Genomic DNA, 21,283 nt, shown 5'->3' with positions numbered 1-21,283 from the left:
ACACATCACTGCAGCAAGGTGATAAGTTAAACCACTGGAGGATTTTCAGGTTGTGTTAAGTTACTCTTTGATGTGGTAGCTGATCAAGGTTATGATAATATGCTAATTTTAACTACTTTATATACTGTTGGGTAGTTTTATTTACTGTAACAATACATCATATTCTATATAGTCGTTATAGATTTCTAAAATCTTAATCTACAACTTAACTGGTAGATCTAACTGTCATATAAATGTAGTGGAGTAAAAAGTTACCTCACAACTGTATAGTACTGTAAATGTAGGGGAGGCCAGGGTTGGTTGGCACACTTGTCACTCTGCTGTATTTCTCTGGCATAATTTATGTTATAATAATATTCTAACAAGCAGCAAATAAAAGGTTAAGGTCTCAGCTACAAATAAATATGTTTTAATGTACACAAATGTTTATTTAGAATTAGGTGATTCGTGATTCATGTCATGTTGTACATTTGTTAAAAGGCCACAATATTTAAGGTTGAAAGGCCACAATATTTTTAAAAGGACAGTAATTACAAAGGTAGTTACCCCCCCCACACACACACATACAAAGAGAGACACAGACACATGCATAATACATGTCTTATCATATTTTTTAATAAATGCCTATTCTACTGTACTAAATATATGTGCCAACCAACCCCAAAATGGTGAAATTATGTTAGCAAGCTACCATCACTCATCACCGACTTTTAAATCTTACATCAAAATGTTGCTGATTCTTATATCTATTGAGTAGAAGTAACACAGTTTTATAATACGTTTAGTCCACAGACCACTTTGTTTACAAATATTTTTGTTTCAGAAAACAGCTGTGTGCCATCCAACCCCCATAGCCAACCAACCTCGGTCTCCTCTACTTCGACCTCTGTTCATATTATACTGTAATAAACATTTATTTTGTGATTACTCTCAAAATGTACTTATCTTTACATTTATCAGTCGCTAGAGGGAGAAAATCCCTCTGTTGTTTTTTCTACGGCGGAAGTGGGAGGTAGGAAGAGCTGTACAGCTGTGCTCCGTGTAGCTAGCAGAGAAGCTAACAGGCTAACCTCAGCGGTGAAAATATCAGGATCCGTTGACCAAACAAGACGTCTCGACAGCTACTTTGAGACTTTGAGTTTAACATGGGGAAAGGTGGAGGTACATTTGAGAGGCTTCTCGGTAAGTTATCGGCACATCTGTTAAGTTAATAGTTCATTAACCAACTACGAGCCAAAGTGCGATGTTTTCCAGCGTATTGTTTTGACAGAGGCTGGGGCTGTGGCTCTCAGGCCAGCTAATTTTAGCCTGCTAACAATTTCGCTGCTATTGTTTGGAGGCCCAGATATGCTCGCTAGATTTAGCAACCCGACTAAGTAGCGAATACAATCTTGTTTGTCCGCAAAGTCTAATCAAAGCGATTTACCTTATACGTGTGTTATCTTCGTGCTATTAGTCAAAGCTAAACCAGGCTGTTGATTTCCTTTAGGCTCATATCAGCTTCACACACGATAACGTTAATATATTAACGTTAGCTAGTGATTACCACTAACAGTAGCTTATAATGATACTGTATAACAGATGACATGTCTCGGCTGTCCAAGAAAGCCAGGCAGCCAAGCACAACAAGGTCATTTCTTTGATACTTTCGACTTTAATGTTGTCTTAAGTTTTTGAAGTCCACAACAGGTTGAGTAGCTAGCTGCTCGATGGGTATAGTTAGCTACTAGCTAGCTAATCGATGCCCTGTCTAGGTAAACGTTACACTGAATTAGACACCTTTCCATTAATACAGTTGCCAAAGGTAACGTTATATGGCTAATTAGCATATCTTACCCTAGCACTATCCCAGGGAAATAAACCAACATTGTCATACCATACAGTTGGTGTAGGAGGTTTCATGAGTCATGCTAAAAATTGGCAGTCATGTCAGATAAAGCCAATATCTTGGAAGTTAAATGAATAATTGGCAGACAATTATATATTAATACACATCTTACTTGAGTTTCATTTGACATTAATGGCCAGATTAACCTCCTAGGGGCCCGGGTTAAAATGAGCTGCTGGCACCCAAAAAATCCCCAGTTGATAAACCACTCTTTCTGCATTTTGTACAGAATTTGTGTGATGAAATATTACCAAGTTTTCTGTTTGTTACTTTATGCAATGACAATCAGCTTACATAATGAAGTTCCTAAAACTAGATGTTGACACAGGGCTTCAAGATCATGTACAAAGCAAAACCCACCACAAGGCCCTTAGTGAAATTATTACCACAAACCAATTGCCAAACAGTGGAGCTAGAGCTTTTGGGGCAAAATCAACACTTCAGATGGAATCAGTAATACAACAATATTTTGGGAATGAGTGCTGGTACAAACATGACAATTTTAAGAAACACTATGCGGATATGATGGCCAAACAACTTGAGAATTATATTGAACTAAAAACAGCAAACTAAGTCCACACATTGTGTTACTTAATTGTAAGGCATCTTTTAAAACTAAGCAAAGACAACATTTATAATAAATTGCAATGATACAAAAAGTGAAATCCCAGATGCTGTCCTTTCTCATATGACAATATCGCACATCACAGGGTTAACACATCAGACTTGTTTATTTCTTCATAAAAAAAACTTTGATGCAGATCAGTTATCTCTGTCATAAGAATTACTCTCTTCTTATGCCACAGTAATTACTGTATAACTATTCTCTCATTGAAAACATCACTGTATGATTACCTTAAATCAAGAGAACCCTTACCTACTTTAAGAAAAAGGTACACGATACAATACATACACTTAATTGCCAATTTAATTTATTTTATAAATATTTGAAACACCTTTCAGTATAATGCAATACAATTCTTCAGCACCACAAATTACAGCCTCCAAAATGATCATAAAGTCTCAAAAACAGCCTCAACAAAAACTGAATATTATAACCTTCATGAAGGTAGGTTTTATTGCAGGACTGTTGTATTAGACTGCATTAGTTTTAGCTAGTTGTACCTAATTAACTGACAACTGAGTGTAGATATACATAGTAATATCTATATATAAAGCCCAGGTGGACATGGTTTCAATAAAGCAAGTCTATAACACATCTAGGACTTTAATTATGAGGAGGCCTGTTATTTTTTATGACATGTTGGTTTCCACTGTAGCAGATATTTTGTGGTAGATATTACAGACAATACACATGTTAGGGCTTTAACCATCTGTACTAATTGCAGATAAAGCCACCAGTCAGCTGCTGCTGGAGACTGACTGGGAATCCATTCTGCAGATCTGTGATCTCATTCGACAAGGAGACGCACAGTGAGTGATTCTGCCCACTTCTCTCTACATTCGTATATCTCTAGCTGTTGAAGTTGAAAATAGCTAATTTCGAGTATTAGGTTAAAATTATTGTTAATGAATGGTGCTTTGCTGACGTTATTTATTCCCTGGACTTTCTTTTGAACAATGTTTGTTTTTGTCCTTGCAGAGCTAAATATGCTATCGGTGCCATTAAAAAGAAGCTGAATGATAAAAATCCACATGTGGCCCTTTATGCACTTGAGGTAAGACGTGTACAGTTGAAAATGAGCTGCTAAATTATTTCTCAGCTGGTTAAAAAAAAAACATTTTAACATGAATAAATTAACTGGAAGCCTACAGTTTTGCTGTGTATTTTTTATGTGTTAATATGCTGTTTTGTCACAATTTTGTCACCTCTTTTTTTTTTTTTGAGAAAGCTGCTTTGGTGAAATGTGTAGAACATACTTGGCATAGTGAATAATTATGTGGCCTCACCCTTCAGGTCCTGGAGTCAGTGGTGAAGAACTGTGGCCAGACAGTCCACGATGAGGTGGCAAGTAAACAAACTATGGAGGAACTGAAGGATTTACTCAAGGTGACCTTCGTTCTATTCATTTCTTGCACTTCATAAACCTGCTCTGTGTAATTTCCAAAATACTATCCTCAGTGTCATTCTTTTCAAGTTTCTACAGTTCAATTTTTTCTAAGTGCCTACATACGTTGCCAACATAGATTTGCACGAGTTTTGACTTTAGGCGTAGGCAATACTGTCTTTTCATTGTGAAGCTGAATTTGCTGACAAAGGTGGACTGGAGCAGTTACAGCATTTATAGAATTGGGTTTAGGGCTACAACTAAATATTATTTTCATTATCAGTTAATCTGTCAGGTTTTTTTTTGTTTTGTTTTTTTATTAATCGACTGAGCGTTTAGTCTAATTGAAAAGTCAAAACAGTGAAATATGCCTATGGCAGTTTCTGAGAGGCCGGGGTAACATCTTCAGATGTCTTGCTTTGTTTGACCAGCAATCCAAAACCCAAATATATTCAATTTACAATTTTATATACAGATATTTAAGAAGCTGGAACCAGCAAATGTTTGGCATTTTTGGAAACCATTAATGAATTGTAAAATAATTTGCTGATAAATTTGCTATCGATTAACTCATTGATTCATCCACTAGTTTCACCTCTAATCAGGTGAAATAATATCTGTGCAACTATGTATTAGTCCCCTGCCCTCTGCTGTCAAAGTAACATGTAAACAAGCAGTGGAAAGTTTGAATACAGTGCTTTCACCCTATTACACAAAGACATTCAGATTTGTCGGACCATATTTTGGCTGGAAGCCTTATCACCTTTCCCACCCTCTCTCTTGACTCGATAAGTGCTTGCTGCTTTACAGCATGAGCTAGCAATATTTGATTGGATCCTTGCTGTATCATGTGACACAAGCTCCGGCAGCCCATGCTGGTTTCCACTTCCTAATGATGTCATAGCCTTGTGACAGGAGGGTTTTTTCAGACCAAAGTAAGGGACTTCCCACCTCAGTTCTTGTTGTCAAACACAACTTGTTTGATTCAGTTTGTGTTTGAAAAGCTCAGTGAATGTTATGTGACAACAGAAATGTAGAATGCTCAAGAGGGACTTAAAGGTGTAAAGACAGGTTTATTTTACTCTGTGGTTCTTTTACCACCAGAAACAGACGGAACCAAACGTCAGAAACAAGATCTTGTACCTGATCCAGGCGTGGGCTCACGCCTTCCGCAACGAACCCAAATATAAGGTGGTTCAAGACACCTATCAGATCATGAAAGTGGAAGGTAAGTGGGCAGAAGCTGTATTTTACTTAAATGTTTTTTTTTTCCATCAAGCTTGCCTGAAATGAAGACTAAGGATCTCTGACAGTATAATTACCCAGATAAATGTTTCCCAACCCTGTCTTAGCTACCATTTAAGAAAAACACTTGTATATTTATGTAATGTATATTTTTGTAATTTTAATTTCAGTAATTACAATTCCAACAATGTTTTAATGATGAAAACTGATGCTGGGAATGTCACTATGCATTCCTGACAGGTCATTCAATATTCCAAAACATGGTACTTTGTATAACACAGTAATTATTATGTATCATTGGTTACTTCTGTTAATGTGCTACTAGTATCACACTGTGTGTTTAACGGTCTGTTTCTCTTTTTCTCATAGGTCATGTGTTCCCAGAGTTTAAGGAGAGTGATGCGATGTTTGCGGCTGAGAGAGTGAGATATTTTGTTTTTCTTGTTTCATTGAAGTAGTTACCTTTATGAAGTGGGTGGATATCTGTAGAATCAGCATGACACCAGGGACACACAAGAGGCGGAAGCACCACGCTAGGTCATTTCTCCTGCGAGCAGTAGCCTGGCTGTACACGCCAGAAGCTCATTTCTGCTCCTCTGCTATTTTCTAATCACAATAAAGAGCTGATCTTTATAATAACCTCATGAATTTATAACTTAAAGCTTTTTATGTGTTTCTGCGGGGTGTCACTTCTTCTGCAACAATGAAGTTAAAAGGATCGCCTTGTGTGATGATCTGCTCGTCTCTCTCACTGTCTGTTTAGAGACAATTAATTTAAAAAAACACAGCAGTGATACTATTTCTAATAAATATAGTGGATAGGCAGATGTTGATATTTCATCGGGGGGGGGGGAATCACTCCAGGAGATCAGCGGGGAGAGGGGCAGAGAAATCAAAAGGGTTGGCAAGCATGGGATATTATTTATCAGAATCAGATCATTTATCTCATATATAATATCACTTTATATCGTTTATAATAGATTATCAGTGTGTTTTCTTGTCTCATTTGCTTGCGGCACATGGAAAAAATAGACCAGATGACGAAACTATCGCTGCTGAATGCAAGCCAGCTGCGACACGCTCTATCTGAACAGCGCTTCAGGGCGCATTGTGGCACTTCTGCGTCCTGTGAGTCCCCACCATGAGTTGGTGCTGGTCATGACTCTGAAGTATTTAGAAGAGAGGATGACTGTACACTAAGCTCCAGTGGTTTTGTTGTATCACCGTATCTGTAGTAATATGTGGTGTCTATCTGCTTTATCCAGGCCCCAGACTGGGTTGATGCTGAGGAGTGCCACCGGTGCAGAGTCCAGTTTGGAGTTATGACAAGAAAGGTAGGCCGGACTTTCTTGAAACTAGAGCACTTGGAGATTTTATGGTTTCCTTCATTCAGTTATAGCAGTGTGTGTGGAGTATATTTGTTTTAGCGCATGTGCGGAAGTTGACCTCAATTTGTGTTCTTTATTCCAGCACCATTGTCGAGCCTGTGGCCAGATTTTCTGTGGAAAGTGTTCGTCCAAGTACTCCACCATTCCAAAGTTTGGCATAGAGAAGGAAGTGCGTGTGTGCGAGCCGTGCTTTGAGCTGCTTAACAAGTGAGTCCCCCGATCTGATGATTGAACCACCAGATTTAGTGGGAAATTTCAGTCTCTGAGTGTGAAGTATGGTGTGTGGTGGTGTATGGCTGTGAACAGTGCCTCTCTATCTGTCTCCACCATTAGCTGCAGTATGACACTGGCATTGTGAATTATTCTCTTGCTCAAGTTATGCTGTATACTTTGATGTTGCACTTATGTATGCATTGGTTTTAGATTATTATTATTATTATTATTATTATTAGTTATTTTTTGTTCTTGATCATAGTCAGCCTCTATTGCTTCTTGGTTTAGGGTGAAAAGATTTAATATGATTGAATGCAGTGCCTTGTCTATAATCTTTGCTCACCCTTATTCATGCTTTGAACTTCATTTTATGTGGAAATGTTGCTTCTTTTTTTTTTTTGTTTCGCAACCTCCACCAAGGAAGTCGTGTTTTTAGCCCTGTTTGTCTGTTAGTTAATTAATTATCGTTATTTGGTGGAAAGTTAAACCTTGGGCCGAAGAACAACTGATTCATTTTTTAGGAATATAGTGCAACCATGGAGCTATTTATGTTTTCTATCACAATTTCGAATGTATTGTTTTTTCATAACTACTTTTCTGCAGTTTTTCCCAAATTTGAGTACATATAACATTAGATGACCCTGGGAAAAAAGTTGTTTTTTTGATATGCCATAAAATCATCAGTTTGTACGACAAATTATTTAAGAACACACTGTGCAATTTAAATGATGACGAATGAAAAGCCACTCTGAGCAATGCTGCAAAATGTGATAGCATTTGCCCTATAAATGGCTCTATAGCAACATGAAAAACTTAGATGGCCATCATTTTGTGGTATTGAGTCTGACTGACCCTTAAGAACCTTAACAATCCTGAAGTTTAGGCATTCTCCAAAACTCAGTATGGGTATGTGTGTATTGATGCAGATCCAAATCTGAATGTAGATCAAAAACTATTAGAATAACAAATTTAGAGGATTTTGCAGCATTGACAGAAGTATGCACTTCCTGGGCTCTTTCTTATATTGTTCTGTTTTTGGAGAGATATTGGTGTTTCAAGCAGCATGCTCTCCTCTAATTTACAAGGTTTGTCCTCCCTGATCCCTTTTCCTCACCAGCCACCCCTCCCTCTCTCCTCCACTTAGGAAAGCTGAAGGAAAAGCACCCGCCCCAGGCCCTGCCGAGCTGCCTCCTGAGTACCTGACCAGCCCGCTGTCCCAACAATCACAGGTAATTGTTCAGAAACTATAAGTAGAAAAATGAGATGGCTTAGTTGATGGTCAAACTGGTCACAGTTGAAATAAATGTGTTGAGGAAGTTGATATTTAAGGACTCCCCTGTAAGAAAACAGACATATGTTGGCTTCACCCTGCTCTGTATTGGAATTTAATGGAATTTGTAGACTCTGATTCTCTTTGGTTCCTTTCCCCTCATTGCTGCTCCTAGGATCTTACCATTGCTCCGCTCTCTCACCAGATGCCCCCCAAGAGAGATGAGGCGGCACTGCAGGAGGAGGAGGAGCTGCAGCTGGCCATCGCCCTTTCTCAAAGTGAAGCTGAGGAGAAAGAGCGACTGGTGGGTTGCACAGCCAAAATGTTACTTTGTATTTTTACTGCCTGTTTATTGACAGAAACTCATACATACCTGTGTGTATACTTACAGAGGCAAAAGAACTCCTACTCAGTGTATCCCAAAGCTGATCCCACTCCAGTGACTTCCTCAGCACCACCAGTCAGCACCCTATACACTTCCCCTGTGGTAAGACTTCTTCTCATGCTGCCCTTCTCTCTGGCAAATTATTTGCACTGTCAAACATTTTTATGCATGCCCATTCGCGTGAACGTGATATCTCAGGAACGCCTTCAGGGAATTTCTTCAGATTTGGCACAAACGTCCACTTGGACTCAAGGATGAACTAATTAGAATTTGGTTGTCAAAGGTCAAGGTCACTGTAACCTCACAAAACGTGTTTTTTGCCATAACTCAAGAATTGATGACCATAATTCACTGTTGGTTAGTCGGACAATGAATTGGTGACACTTTTGACACAAAGGTCAAGGTCACGGTGACCGCAAAATGACCTTGACAAACACATTTTTGGCCATAACTCAAGAATTGATGTGGTATTTATGACAAAAATTTCACACAGATGTTTAATGGGATTCAATGATTCAACAAAGTGAAATTTTATACCCCAAAGGTCAACTTCACTGTGACATCATAATGTCCTGGAAAAACACTTTTTGGCCTAACTCAGGAACAGAAGGGGAGACTGTGACCATATTTCGCAGTTAGTCGGGTACTGAATAGGTGACACTTTTGACTCAAAGGTCATTGTGACCTTTTAAAATAGGTTTTTAGCCATAATTTAAGAACGAATTGGGCGACTCCAGATTTCACACACATGTTGAATGGAATGACACAATGAGTAAACAATAACTAGCACAGTACAGGCTTTCCTCCATTCTGCCTTTCACTTCCTGCCTCATTCTGAATTTCGAGCGTCATCGGAATCATCGTATTGGAGCGCGCCTAGCTAATAATGATACAGTGAGTGAGTTTCACCTACAGCTCATAGAGAGGCTTTTATTAAGTATTCACTACATATGAGTCTGGACAGACATGGATATAAACTGCAACTTGACTGTTTGGCAAAGGCATGTAACCGTGGGGCGGTAATTCTAGTTTCATGGTTAAAACAAGGTTCAACGGTTTACTTTTGTTGAGCAAATTATTGAAATATGTTTTATTACTGACCAACTATATACTCTCTCCAGAACTCCTCTGCTCCATCAGCTGAAGATGTAGACCCTGAGCTGGCCCGTTACCTGAACAGAACGTACTGGGAGAAGAAACAGGAAGAGGCTCGCAAGAGTCCCACCCCCTCAGCCCCTGCCCCTGCACCACTGGCTGAGCCCCTTCCGGCAATCAGTCAGCCGATCAGTCAGCCGATCAGTCAGCCTGTAGAAAGCCATGTCCCTCCTGTCCAGCCAGTCAGCATAGTGGAGGTATGTTGAAACTTTGTGCTGAGAGCAGATGTTGGTCATTTTTATGTCTAGCTGAACTGGAGTGGGCAGACCACAAATGATTTTCTGCGCTTTACTTCCCTCCCACCTTCAGCAGCAGTACCAGAACGGAGAGTCAGAGGAGAACCATGAGCAATTTCTGAAGGCTCTGCAGAATGCTGTCTCCACCTTCCTCAACCGCATGAAGAGCAACCACTTGCGTGGGCGCAGCATCACCAATGACAGCGCTGTGCTCTCACTCTTCCAGTCCATTAACAACATGCATCCTCAGCTGCTGGACATCCTCAACCAGCTAGATGAGAAGCGATGTGAGTGTTAGCCGTGCATGATTTTTGCGTGTGTCTATGCATTCCTGTCATCCTGCGTGTCCAGTCTCTGTCAACTATCACATCGTGTATGTTGTCGGCAGTGTACTACGAGGGACTGCAGGACAAGTTGGCTCAGGTGCGTGATGCTCGGGCAGCCCTCAACGCCCTTCGGGACGAACACAGAGAGAAGCTGCGTCGTGCCGCAGAGGAAGCAGAGAGACAGAGGCAGATCCAGCTGGCACAAAAACTGGAGATCATGAGGCAGAAGAAACAGGTAATGAAATGAGTCTCTCCACTGAAAATGCAGATATCGATACACTATTTTATTACCATGCTCACAAGTGTTTGTCTTTGAACTGCAGGAGTACCTGGAGATGCAAAGACACCTGGCCATCCAGCGCCTCCAGGAGCAGGAGAAGGAGAGGCAGATGCGTTTGGAGCAGCAGAAGCACACAATCCAGATGAGAGCCCAAATGCCTGCTTTCTCTCTGCCCTACGCCCAGGTACACACTGCATTCTCCATTGTCAGCTGTCAGCCTAAACTAATTCCAAGGAGGATCTAGTCAATGAATTAATCAGAAGCGAGACAAGAAGTTAACCTACACTTCTGGTCTCATACAGTGGTCCCAGTCAAAATCACTACCATAACTGGGACTAGCCAATTGATTGAGACGTTATGGGGATTTACACACCATATTTACCTCCTCATTAGTCTTTGGGAATAAATGTCTGATAATGTCTGTATGTGCTGTTACGCAGTTGCAGTCTTTGCCCCCCAATGTGGCAGGAGGGGTGGTGTACCAGCCTGGTGCTCCACCCAGCTACCCAGGCACATTCAGCCCTGCTGGTTCTGTGGAGGGCTCACCTATGCACAACATCTATATGAACCAGCCTGGGCAGACTGCACCACCACAGTACCAGGCTATGCCCGGTCCTGCCACAGGTGAGGAACTCAACAAGAAGGATAAACAAAAAGAATGCTTTGAAATACTTTTGGTAGCTTCAGAACTAGGGAAAAACATGTTTAAATGCCCTACTGCATTACATTCAAGAAACATTTGACATGATACTTTAATATTTTTATTCAAGTGTGCTCCTGCGTGTGACTGATTGTCTTTTCTTCCTCCAGATCCCAATATGGTTAATGCGTACATGTACCAGGCTGCAGGCGCCAATGGGCAGCCTGCTCCTCCTGGTCAAGCTCCACCCAATACTAGTCCACCCTACTCCAACTATCAGCCCACACCCACACAGGGCTACCAGGTCTGATTGACTCCCACTTTCATTTTCTGATCATTAAATAAACTACTGCCAAACTGTTTAAAGATAAATAATCAGCCCACTAACTGTTCTGTGCAGAATGTGGTCTCTCAGGCCCAGAGTATGCCCCCCATGTCCCAGGCTGCCCCCACTAACGGTATGGGTTACATGAGCTACCAGCCATACAACATGCAGAACATGATTTCAGCATTGCCAGGACAGGACCCCAATATGCCCCCACAACAGCAGTACATGCCAGGCCAGCAGCCCATGTACCAACAGGTCAGCTACTTATTATATCTTCCTTTGCTAGCAGGTGTTAGCAGTAAAAAAAACCTTGTAAAGAGTTTGCAGCATACTGTGGTGAATTAGCTAAGCTGTCTTCCAGACTGACTTTTCACATCATCCAGGTTATTTCAATCCTCACTAATCTTCCTATTTTTACTTTTATTGCTCCTTTCTTGCTAGGTGGCTCCCCCTGGTGGCCCACAGCATCAGCAGCAGCAGCAACAGCAGCAGCAGCAGCAGCAGCAGCAGCAGCAGCAGCAGCAGCAGCAGCAGGCCCTTCAGGCTGTGCCCGGCAGTGCAGAGGCACAGCTCATCTCCTTCGATTGAAATCCCACATGCTGCAGGGTCTGACACACTACACCCTCTCTCCTCCTTTTGGTCTTTCCCCCCACTCTCTGAACTCTGAGGATGCCCTCCAGAAACACACCCACCTCCCACCTTCCCCCTTGCTGTGATGTTGTGGCAATGTAAAATATTGTGATGATGTTGCAGAACTGTTGCTCTCCTTGACTCTCCCCCACTGAAGTATGGGAATGCGGGGTGAAGCTGCAAGAGAGGGCACCATAACCCAGACCCTTTCACCCTTTTCCTCCCTCTTTCCAGCTGATATGTATGTAGTTATTTCCTTATTAAAAGAAAAACTGAAGCTCAGAAATAGTCAGTGGTATTAAAGTTAAAAATGAATAAGAAAAATCTGATAATAATTGAGAAAAAAGACAAGACATAACCATCCTTTGTCTCATATTTTTCTAAAGCAAAATTTGCATGTTAAATTTTTTATTATTTTCTGGAATGGAAGTGAATTATTGCAACCTATCCTAACATTTTGGGGTAGTGATTGAAAGAGATCTGTATGTGCTGTTTAAGAGATTGTGGGTGTGGGGATAAAGAGTGATGTCAAGAGAGAGAAAGCACAGTCAATGGCACTCACATCTCCATCAGGTTCACTGCTTGCCATTCCAGCTTGTAGTTTTTGATTCCATCCTTTCTCATGCACAGACAAACCAGGGTCATCTTCTCTTGTTTTGGCATTTATTTGTTGTGCACTGTTCGGAATATTGAGCGTCTTTGTGTAGTTTCATAAATGACGAAACACATTGCAGGGATTGTATGTTGTGGGAGGAGTGTTAGAAAATTTAACTGGGTGGTTGTTTAATCCTCACGTAATATACTTTCATAGATGAAATCATTGAAATTACACAACTAGTGACATAAAATATACATACTAAAACAGTCTAGCAACTTTAATAGCATCCTGCATCTTTTTATTAAAATGATTTGTGTTGCTGTACATAAAGTACCGTCACAAGACAAGACTGACAGAAGCATAGGACCATAACTATAATTAACTGCAAATGGCCTCCAGGCACCCCACGTTGTGTGCATTTAGTTGTAACTGTCACAAATGGGCAGTCTTTTCTAAAGTGTACTTGGCTCTCCAGAAATGTGGAAATACTTGCAGAGTGAACATGACGTGTCGCATGTATCTATCACACACCTAATCAGTGATTTCTGTAACCCTTCAGTTGCCATCTGTGAACTTCTTTTTTTCCATCATACTGATCTGTCTGACTTTAAAGTAATTTTAAAATTATATTTAATAAATATCTGGTTCTTATTGTCCACTTGCCTCACCTTCTTGTTTTTTTTTCTTTAACCTTCCATAGGATTTGAAAAGAGACTGCATGGTATTTAGTCATGTAAACACAGTTTTCCTTGTCACATTCATACATGTTTCAACAAGAGGGGTTTTAATTTTCTTTTACAAGTGTAAAGGCCATAACATTACATTGATAAGTGATATGATGAAATGTGCTTTAACATATAACTTAGTATTGTGCATAAGTATACAAAAATTTAAGTTTGTTTTAGTTATTTTTGTAGTTTGGCTTCTTTAAAGTTTTCTGAAGATGAGACATTTGTAGTATTCTTCCATCTCAACCTGGAGATGAAAAACAATACATGTATAAAAGCTATATTGTAATTATTACTAGAAGTAGTTACTCAAAGCTACAGTACATGGCTCACCATCCTCTCCATACGCATCCCGTTTCCATAGGCCAGCTGTCTCAGCACATCGATGTCTGGAAGACCCCACTCTGGATTCCTGTGTAAAAGCATGAAATAAGTCTATTTACACCCTACCAGTAGAGCTTCACCAGACACATTGTTGGAGTATGTTATGTATTAGAGAAAATAAACGCCCATTCACATTTTTTGGAGCTCTGCATCCAGGTGTTCATTACAAGTTGGTGTGATGGTGCCATTAATAGCATACACCTGGAACGTGTTTAAGATTTGGAAAGGTTCAGTGTTTGCACTTCACACTCACATGATTTGATGGATAATAAACTTACGTACTGTTGGTACGTACCCCATGTGTTATCAAAAGACCATTTTGCTTGAGGATCTGACCAGCTCCATTGAAAACACCCTAGGAAAATGATCACAAAAAAATAAATAAATATGAAACAGGTACTGGCACATTTTCATAATTTAGAGATCTGTGTTTTATGGGCCTTCACAAATGAACAGTTTTTTAGATAACCAAGCCTACCTGTGCAGTTTGGAAGGAACTGTATTGCAGTAGGTTAATGGCAACAATAACGTCACAGGAGTTGTGAGGAAGGCCTGCCCATTTCTCCCACGGTTCGCTGGCATCCAAGTGGACAGGCTGCAGCACAGACTTTGCATGGGTTGCAGCAATGTATGCCTTAATACTGTAAGTAAGTATGCAGACTTAATCCTACATTTTTATTTATTTAATTCATATCCATAACTTGAAAATGTACAACCTGTTTCCCACAAAGCTTTCTGTCACACACTTGATGACTGCTGTACAGCCGTTCATTTGGATCATTAACATTGGTGTGTCTGATGCACGTCAGACAGCATAACTATTGGAAGACACAAACCTGTCCCGTGACGCTTCATTGATGTCTGATGGCTGCCAGGTAACAAAGGGCATCTTCTGGGCAAAGCGTATGACATGCTGCCCAGTTCCAGATCCCAGCTCTAAGGCGAACAACTGCCTGTGGGACTGGTCCTCCAGCACATCTTCAAGCACTGAACACAGATCCTCCCAGTTCCTCTCTGCCTGAGGAGACAACAGCATGGTCTGGAGGAGAAAAAGCAGAAGGACGTGTTACCCTGTCATCTTGTCTTCCCAGCCTATGTGTTGATCTTCTCTAACCCTCTCACCGTCTCTTGTGCTGGTTGACCGAGACTAAAATGGCATATTGGTGGAGGCTGGATGTGGTGGATGACTGTAACAGCAGATGGGTGCAGAGATTACCTGGTTAAGAGGATTCCCTCTGTGATCCTCCCCAGTGGTCAGCACTGGTACAGTACAGGTAGGACACACATTTGCTCAAGTACTCTACTTAAGTACAAAGTCAAGGTACTTGTAGCCTACTTTACTTGAGTATTTCCATTTTATACAACTTTATACTTCTACTCCATTACATCTCAGATGCAAATATTGTACTTTTTACTCCACTACATTTGTCTGACAGCTTTAGTTACTAGTTACTTCTCAGAGTACAGTTTTTTATAGCCTTCCTGTCCAGTGAAAACCATGTATCTCCAACTCTTGATGATTTTTCTGATGAACTGAAGGATTAAGTGTTCCTTTATGGGTTGAGAAAATTATCCTACTTCTTAAGATAAATAACCGATTAGCTGAAAAATGCATCTTCACAAAGCTGAAAACAGGGCTGTTTTTCTCATGAAACGTTGACTTTTTAGAGATACGTGGTTCTCTCAGGACAGCGACGCTACAAACATATGATGATCTTATAGAATATGATGCATTGCTGTAGATTAAAATATCCAACAGTATATAAAGTAGTTAAAATTAGCACAACCTCAAACATATACAGCAGTAAAATGCAACATACATATTGCAGCATAATGCAGCAGTAATATTAATCCAGAAACATCAGATATAATAATAAAACACTGACAGTGACCAATTTTCTGCAGAATGAGTACTTCTACTTTTGATACTTTAAGTACATTTTGCTGATAATACTTACATGCTTTTAATTAAGTAAGATTTTGAATGCAGGACTTAATACTTTTACTTAAGTAGAGGATCTCAATACTCCTTCCACCACTGAATATATGTTTCTAATGTTTTGTTTAATATGTAAATGAAGGTGGGCAAAACTTTCACAAAGATATTGCTTATTGCAGGACTGTTTATTACAAATGCATTCATCATGGTGCAGGGCTCCTATTAATATTATCCTATTGTTTGTGATAACAAAGTGTTTGTTATTAAGGCAGATATTGTTACTAGTTCTAACTATCAATTCCCTTGTTGATACCTTTAAGAACCAATAATATAATTATCAGTACCATTCCCATTTTTTTTTTCTTCTTTCCCCCATGTCCCTTATGAGCTCCCATAGGTTTTCTAACAGTTCATGCAATGCATTGTGGGTAGGTCAGAAGCTGAGAGGACGCCATGTGCTTTTGAGGCAGAGGAACTGGAAGGAGATCTGGCTGTGACAGACTTTGATTGTTTTTAGAGAGACACCGGGATAAACGGCTCCAGTTAACAGAGTTAGCATGTACTGCACCAGACGCTGCCTCCGGACCGCGTTGCGGGCTGCATCGTTCACACACCGGTACGTAACGTCAGCCGAGCGGTTAGTCATGTAAGACCGGGGCAGCGCTAACGGTACATCAGGGTCTGACTGTCTGCTTCTTCAAGGGCAGACACCCGGTGACTACTGCCGGTTATCTGGGTTGTAAGACACGCTGTTGTCTCTGTAGCTAGTAAATACAAAAGATGTGTTTCGTCCGCAGTCAAAGGAGCTTCATGTTTTACGGCTGTGTGTTAAGTATGTTAGCTAACGTTAGCTCGGTAACTTTAGCCAGCAGTAACTGAACCCTTACAGGCTTTAACTTGAACACAATAACCCAGTGATCACTGCATGTATTCTTATGAAACACTTTGTCCTCGTCTTTAGTTTGGGTTGGGGAAAATAATTACTACCTGTTTGACATTTCCTCGATTAATCAGCTATATTTCTGACAGCCAAGGTCACACTCGTGTAACTGAAAATTCAGGCTTTTGCTGGTCGGATAACCGCAAGTTGCATCTCTTATATTTGTCCGTGTACCGCTGTGTACACTAAGCAAGGTGAGGCCATTAATATGAACTACAGGTTATATGTTAAGAAACCAACTGGAGCCACCAGAACTGAATAATAACTGCAGTCTGTACAACACTGCATTCATCCCAGAGCAGTGGTTCCCATCGTGCTGTATGGGTAACCCCAGCCCCCCTAAAGAGTCATAGGATATATCTGAAGGGGCTCAAAGTGGGTAGCAGGATAGCAGAACAAATAGCGCATATTTAAGCTTTGTTTTGGCAGACGTTCTTCTAAATCTTTGCTTTTTTGATGACTTCAACAAGTCATTCATTCATTTAATTAATTATTATGTATTCTGCTGATTTATTTTCTTGATTTCCTGAACCAAAAAGTGATGTTTTCAAACTGCTTGTTTTGACCGACCACCAGTCCAAACCTTAAAGGGACAGTTCGCCCAAAATCAAAAATACATATTTTTTCCCCTTACCTGTAGTGCTGTTTATCCATCTAGATTGTTTTGGTGTGAGTTGCAGAATTTTGGAGGTATCGTCCACAGAGATGTCTGCCTTTTTTTAATATAATGAAAAATATGTTTTGATTTTGGGCTCAACTGTCCCTTTTTAAGATATCAAGTTTGATATCACACAAGACATATCAACACATCCTCAAAATTGAGATACTGGAACTAGGGAATGTTATTGGGGAATGGTATTTTTGCTAGGAAAAAAAAAGTCAAATGATTTATCAGTTATCAAAATAGTAATCGATAGGCGATCAAATAATCGATGGATCGACATATTGTTTTAATTAAGCAATGTATACATCTGGATACACAGTGTCTTGTATCTTAGGCTCTGAGGCCCACAGACACAGTAAGTCATTTAGCTAATCCTAGGGTTGGGTAACGTTCACATTTTGTACCAGTACCTGAAATTCGGTACTGGTACCCAACCATAGTGAGTGTGTTCAACCACACACTCACTACGCACACACGTGTCCCTGTGACTTGAACAACCAGCAGGGGTGACGTTTTCGCGCTCTCTCTCTTTCTCTCTATACTCTCACCCAGATGCGCTCTCAGGTACTGAAATTTGGCACCAATTGATTTAACCTGAATTGGTTCTTGGTAGTACCGACGTAATTCGGCCGGTACCCAACTCTAATTAATCCATTTTAATTTTTCCAGGCAACAGCTTCAGCGGCAGGCACCGGCCCTGTGTGCTCTCAGACTTCTGAAGACCAGTCCAGCAACTCACTCAGATGCCATCGCAACTCCTCCACTAGATGGAGCACCCAAACAGTATGCCCCCAAAATCCAACAGCTTGTCAATGACATAGCCAGCCTCACTTTATTAGAGGTGTCGGACCTCAATGAGCTCCTCAAGGTTTGTGGAAAAGTCCCGAAACACTGAATCTAAACCATAGTACGCCTTGTTAGATAGAGACTGTTGTGTTGTGTCATGCTAAGTGATCATTTCGTTTTTGTTGGTTGCAGAAAACTCTGAACATTCAAGATGTTGGAATGATGCCGATGGCTGCATCAGCTGTACCTGCGGCTCAGGTGACTGCTTTTAAAATGAAGTAGAGAGAGTAGATGATATAACTGGAACACCTTACCGTATAACTTAATCTGCTACAACACAACCATAAACTTCAAAAAATTGTTTAAATTTTAATGAACACTTCTCTGACACAGAATGTACATTTTTTATCACTGCAGGTTTCACTGACGTCTTATCACCAATTTTTGCCAAAGTGTCAAGGCCTACTTTATGAGTAGCAGCTAACAGTTGTAGTAAAAGTGCACAAATAAATGTGCTGTTTTTTTCCATGTGAAACTAGGCTACAGAAGAGGAGGAGGCGCCGGTCAAGAAAGAGCAGACTCACTTCACAGTAAAATTGACAGAAGTTAAAGCAGCTGAAAAAGTGAAACTTATAAAGGAAGTGAAGAACTGCATCCAAGGCTTGAATCTGGTGCAGGTAAGCCTCATCATTAGTGTTCAGTCCTCAGTCCTCTTCGAAGTCATTTAAAGGTACCCTGTGCAGTTTTAATTTTTGACCATTAGTAATGCTAAGGAGCAATGTCTTCTGATTGACAGTCGGTGGCGGTAACATGCCAAGAAATGCAGCAAGCCACCAACACAGGCAAGGAAGAGGAGGTCTGCAAGTTAGCAAACATGGATGTAAACAATGCATATAAAATATTTTATAAAATTGGCTTTGCAAGTACTAATGCATTTAAAGTGTTTGTTAGACCTCAAGGATACACACTGTGTTTTGGTGAGAAACACTCAATGTAAAAAGAACCTTTTTTGTTTACAACAAAACTCCACAGAAGACCTTTAATATTTAGTACTTTCTGCTGATACACTCGATCCAGTACTTGTATTTTCTCACATTATACAGCTGCATAGTGCCTACAGTAGACCTACAATAACATATGACCAGTGTAAAGCTCTGCATAAAGAAAATATAGTCTTTATCACAGTTTTCCTTTAGTGGTCTTTTTTTTTTTTACAGTGTCCTATGGTGTTTGGTGTAATATCTGCGGTCATTTTTAATCTTTTCACTACCACAATTAACAAATACTGATTCTCAAATGCAGGTCATTACAATAGCAGCACTTTATAGGGCATACTTCACCTTCAAAATATTGCTGATTTCTTGTGCTTGCTTTTCTCACTATTACGTACGGTTGGTGTGAATATCTGCACTGAAACATGCTGATGCTGTTAATTGTTTGTGCTGCTTCAGAGTTCGGCCACATGCGACACTGCTTTAGGAAGTTGGAACTGGTTCCACTGTCTTCTTATGAGTGTAAAATGGTGTTAATGACAGCTGACATACTTTATCTGGAGCACCATATTTTATAATAAACAAAAGATTTGAGTTTTAGTGGACTTATTATAACTAATATTGGACCCTTTCCACATATACGCAATCAGTTTATATACCAATATTACATATTGGCTCAGGACCGTATCCCAGTTCCTGTTTTCACAGATTGGGTAACCTCACTCGTAGTTCTGTTTTTAGTTTGAAATTGTCATTTTTGCTGTCTGTATGATGTCTGTGACTATTGTATTGTTGCATTTTTGTGTATTTTTATATTAGCACCTTCGGCCGTGAGAAACGACATTTCGTTCCCGTATACTCTGTATGTGGAAATGACAAATAAACAAACTCGAACTAAATCTTGTTTTTTCTCTGTCCTTTCTAAATCAGGCTAAGAAACTAGTGGAGTCTCTTCCCCAGGAAATCCGAGCCAATGTATCCAAAGAAGAGGCAGAGAAACTGAAAGCAGCCTTGGAGGCAGCAGGTGGCACCGTGGTGTTGGAGTAGATCTATGTGCCCACCCTTCTCCACCATTTTGCTGCTCATGCACTTCATCCTATTATTTCTTCTTTTTTTTATATGGCAAAGAGGACGATCCCGGGAGAAAAGGAAACAAAGAAATGCCTTCTGACATTAATACTGTCGTTTAACAGCATCAGGTGGGGCGGTACAACTCAGACTGAACTTTCCAGGCACACAGCCTGCACAAATGGCCGCCTCGCTGTTTTGTTGTCCATTTATCAGCTTGTGTGTGTCTGATACTTGCGTAGCAAATAAGCTACAGAAACACTGGCCTGGGTGCCAAGTAAGTCAGTTGGTCATTTTGTGTGTGTATGTTAAACTTCTCACAGAAGGAAAGATTATGCTGTAGGGACATGGTTACCATTCCCTATGTTGAAGAACACCAGATACTTTATCTAGTTCAGGGGATGGCAGGGCTGAGTCCTCATATTGGTTATAGAATTGTTATTACTGTGATTAAAGTTGAAATATCCATATTTTTCTCTTCTCACGTATTCTTGTGGTTGATTTTATGCAAAATGTTGGAAATGCAAACTTTAAAACTTAATAAGAATGAAATCGAAAGATTAATTTAATAAGTGTTGAAGCCTCCAGTGCACACACTGCGAATGGACTTGAAGTAAGACAGTGAAGTAAGAAACACCTGTTGTCCAGCAGTTCAACTTATATTTATAGGTTCTAGATTTTTATTGAAGGAGGAGTGGATTTCAAAGATTTTAACAAGATAATTTAACTTTTTTTGTGAAAAGACAATAGATACGAATTATTGAAAAATAGAGCAATTTCTATACATGTTAATACATGTCTAAGGAAGAAGTGAATATTTTAAACCTACAGTATCCTGCTTTACTGCTGCTGACCACTAGAGGTCATAAGATCGTTTTTAATCACATCAGACAGGATGAGAGTAGATGTTAGAACCACATTTTGTTCCTGTGTAAACTTACAAATGTGTTTTAATTATGCAGATTTAACTTTGACATGAACAGAATCCAGTTGCTGTCCTGGAAGATGGAAAGCAGTTTCAAAACGTGGGTTAATTTATGCTTTGGAAAGATACAGTAAATGCCATTTATAGTTAGACTAACATGTAAAATAACTTTAAACATTTACAGAACCTTGTTTGTCTCAAACCCAAAGCATACACTTGTGGTCAGTTTAGTTCATATTTTGAATACAGGATGGCTGCACTTTAGC

At 40.0% G+C, this 21,283-nt stretch overlaps 3 protein-coding genes across 14 annotated transcripts; 2 read left to right on the top strand and 1 right to left on the bottom strand.

The window, feature by feature from the left end:
• The first annotated feature begins 998 nt into the window (after positions 1–998).
• hgs (hepatocyte growth factor-regulated tyrosine kinase substrate) lies at positions 999–13,247 on the top strand. Of its 11 annotated transcripts, none has more exons than XM_044181705.1 (19): positions 999–1,182; positions 3,238–3,322; positions 3,492–3,567; positions 3,807–3,899; positions 5,008–5,125; positions 5,512–5,564; positions 6,408–6,476; positions 6,613–6,737; positions 7,861–7,972; positions 8,219–8,317; positions 8,405–8,500; positions 9,520–9,750; positions 9,866–10,076; positions 10,178–10,350; positions 10,439–10,579; positions 10,836–11,019; positions 11,206–11,339; positions 11,436–11,618; positions 11,805–13,247. In XM_044181705.1, the coding sequence occupies exons 1-19, from the start codon at positions 1,146–1,148 to the stop codon at positions 11,949–11,951; spliced, it is 2,367 nt and encodes a 788-aa protein (XP_044037640.1). In that variant the 5' UTR covers positions 999–1,145; the 3' UTR covers positions 11,952–13,247. The 11 variants fall into 11 exon arrangements, with proteins under 11 accessions (XP_044037640.1, XP_044037635.1, XP_044037642.1 ...); XM_044181700.1 differs by having other exon boundaries at positions 8,189–8,317; positions 9,863–10,076; XM_044181707.1 differs by having other exon boundaries at positions 5,002–5,125; positions 7,888–7,972.
• Positions 13,248–13,354: 107 nt separating this feature from the next.
• Positions 13,355–14,916, bottom strand: zgc:103625 (methyltransferase-like 26 B). 2 transcript variants are annotated; one of them, XM_044181710.1, is made up of 7 exons: positions 14,826–14,916; positions 14,540–14,742; positions 14,182–14,344; positions 13,999–14,058; positions 13,837–13,904; positions 13,653–13,731; positions 13,355–13,566 (listed from the first exon to the last, which is right to left on the bottom strand). In XM_044181710.1, exons 2-7 carry the CDS (start codon positions 14,737–14,739, stop codon positions 13,519–13,521), a joined length of 618 nt encoding a protein of 205 aa, XP_044037645.1. In that variant the 5' UTR covers positions 14,740–14,742; positions 14,826–14,916; the 3' UTR covers positions 13,355–13,518. The 2 variants fall into 2 exon arrangements, with proteins under 2 accessions (XP_044037645.1, XP_044037646.1); XM_044181711.1 differs by lacking the exons at positions 13,837–13,904; positions 14,826–14,916 and having other exon boundaries at positions 13,537–13,566; positions 14,540–14,815.
• A 1,129-nt stretch (positions 14,917–16,045) lies between these two features.
• Positions 16,046–20,562, top strand: mrpl12 (mitochondrial ribosomal protein L12). The gene is made up of 5 exons (XM_044181928.1): positions 16,046–16,258; positions 17,916–18,114; positions 18,225–18,290; positions 18,572–18,709; positions 19,955–20,562. The coding sequence occupies exons 1-5, from the start codon at positions 16,200–16,202 to the stop codon at positions 20,069–20,071; spliced, it is 579 nt and encodes a 192-aa protein (XP_044037863.1). The 5' UTR covers positions 16,046–16,199; the 3' UTR covers positions 20,072–20,562.
• The last annotated feature ends 721 nt before the right edge of the window (positions 20,563–21,283 follow it).

The sequence above is a fragment of the Siniperca chuatsi genome, linkage group LG21 (genome assembly GCF_020085105.1).
Source record: "Siniperca chuatsi isolate FFG_IHB_CAS linkage group LG21, ASM2008510v1, whole genome shotgun sequence".
Classification (NCBI taxonomy): Eukaryota; Metazoa; Chordata; class Actinopteri; order Centrarchiformes; family Sinipercidae; genus Siniperca; species Siniperca chuatsi.
The sequence above is the reverse complement of the archived record's forward strand: the minus strand, read 5'-3'. Positions and strand labels throughout refer to the sequence as shown.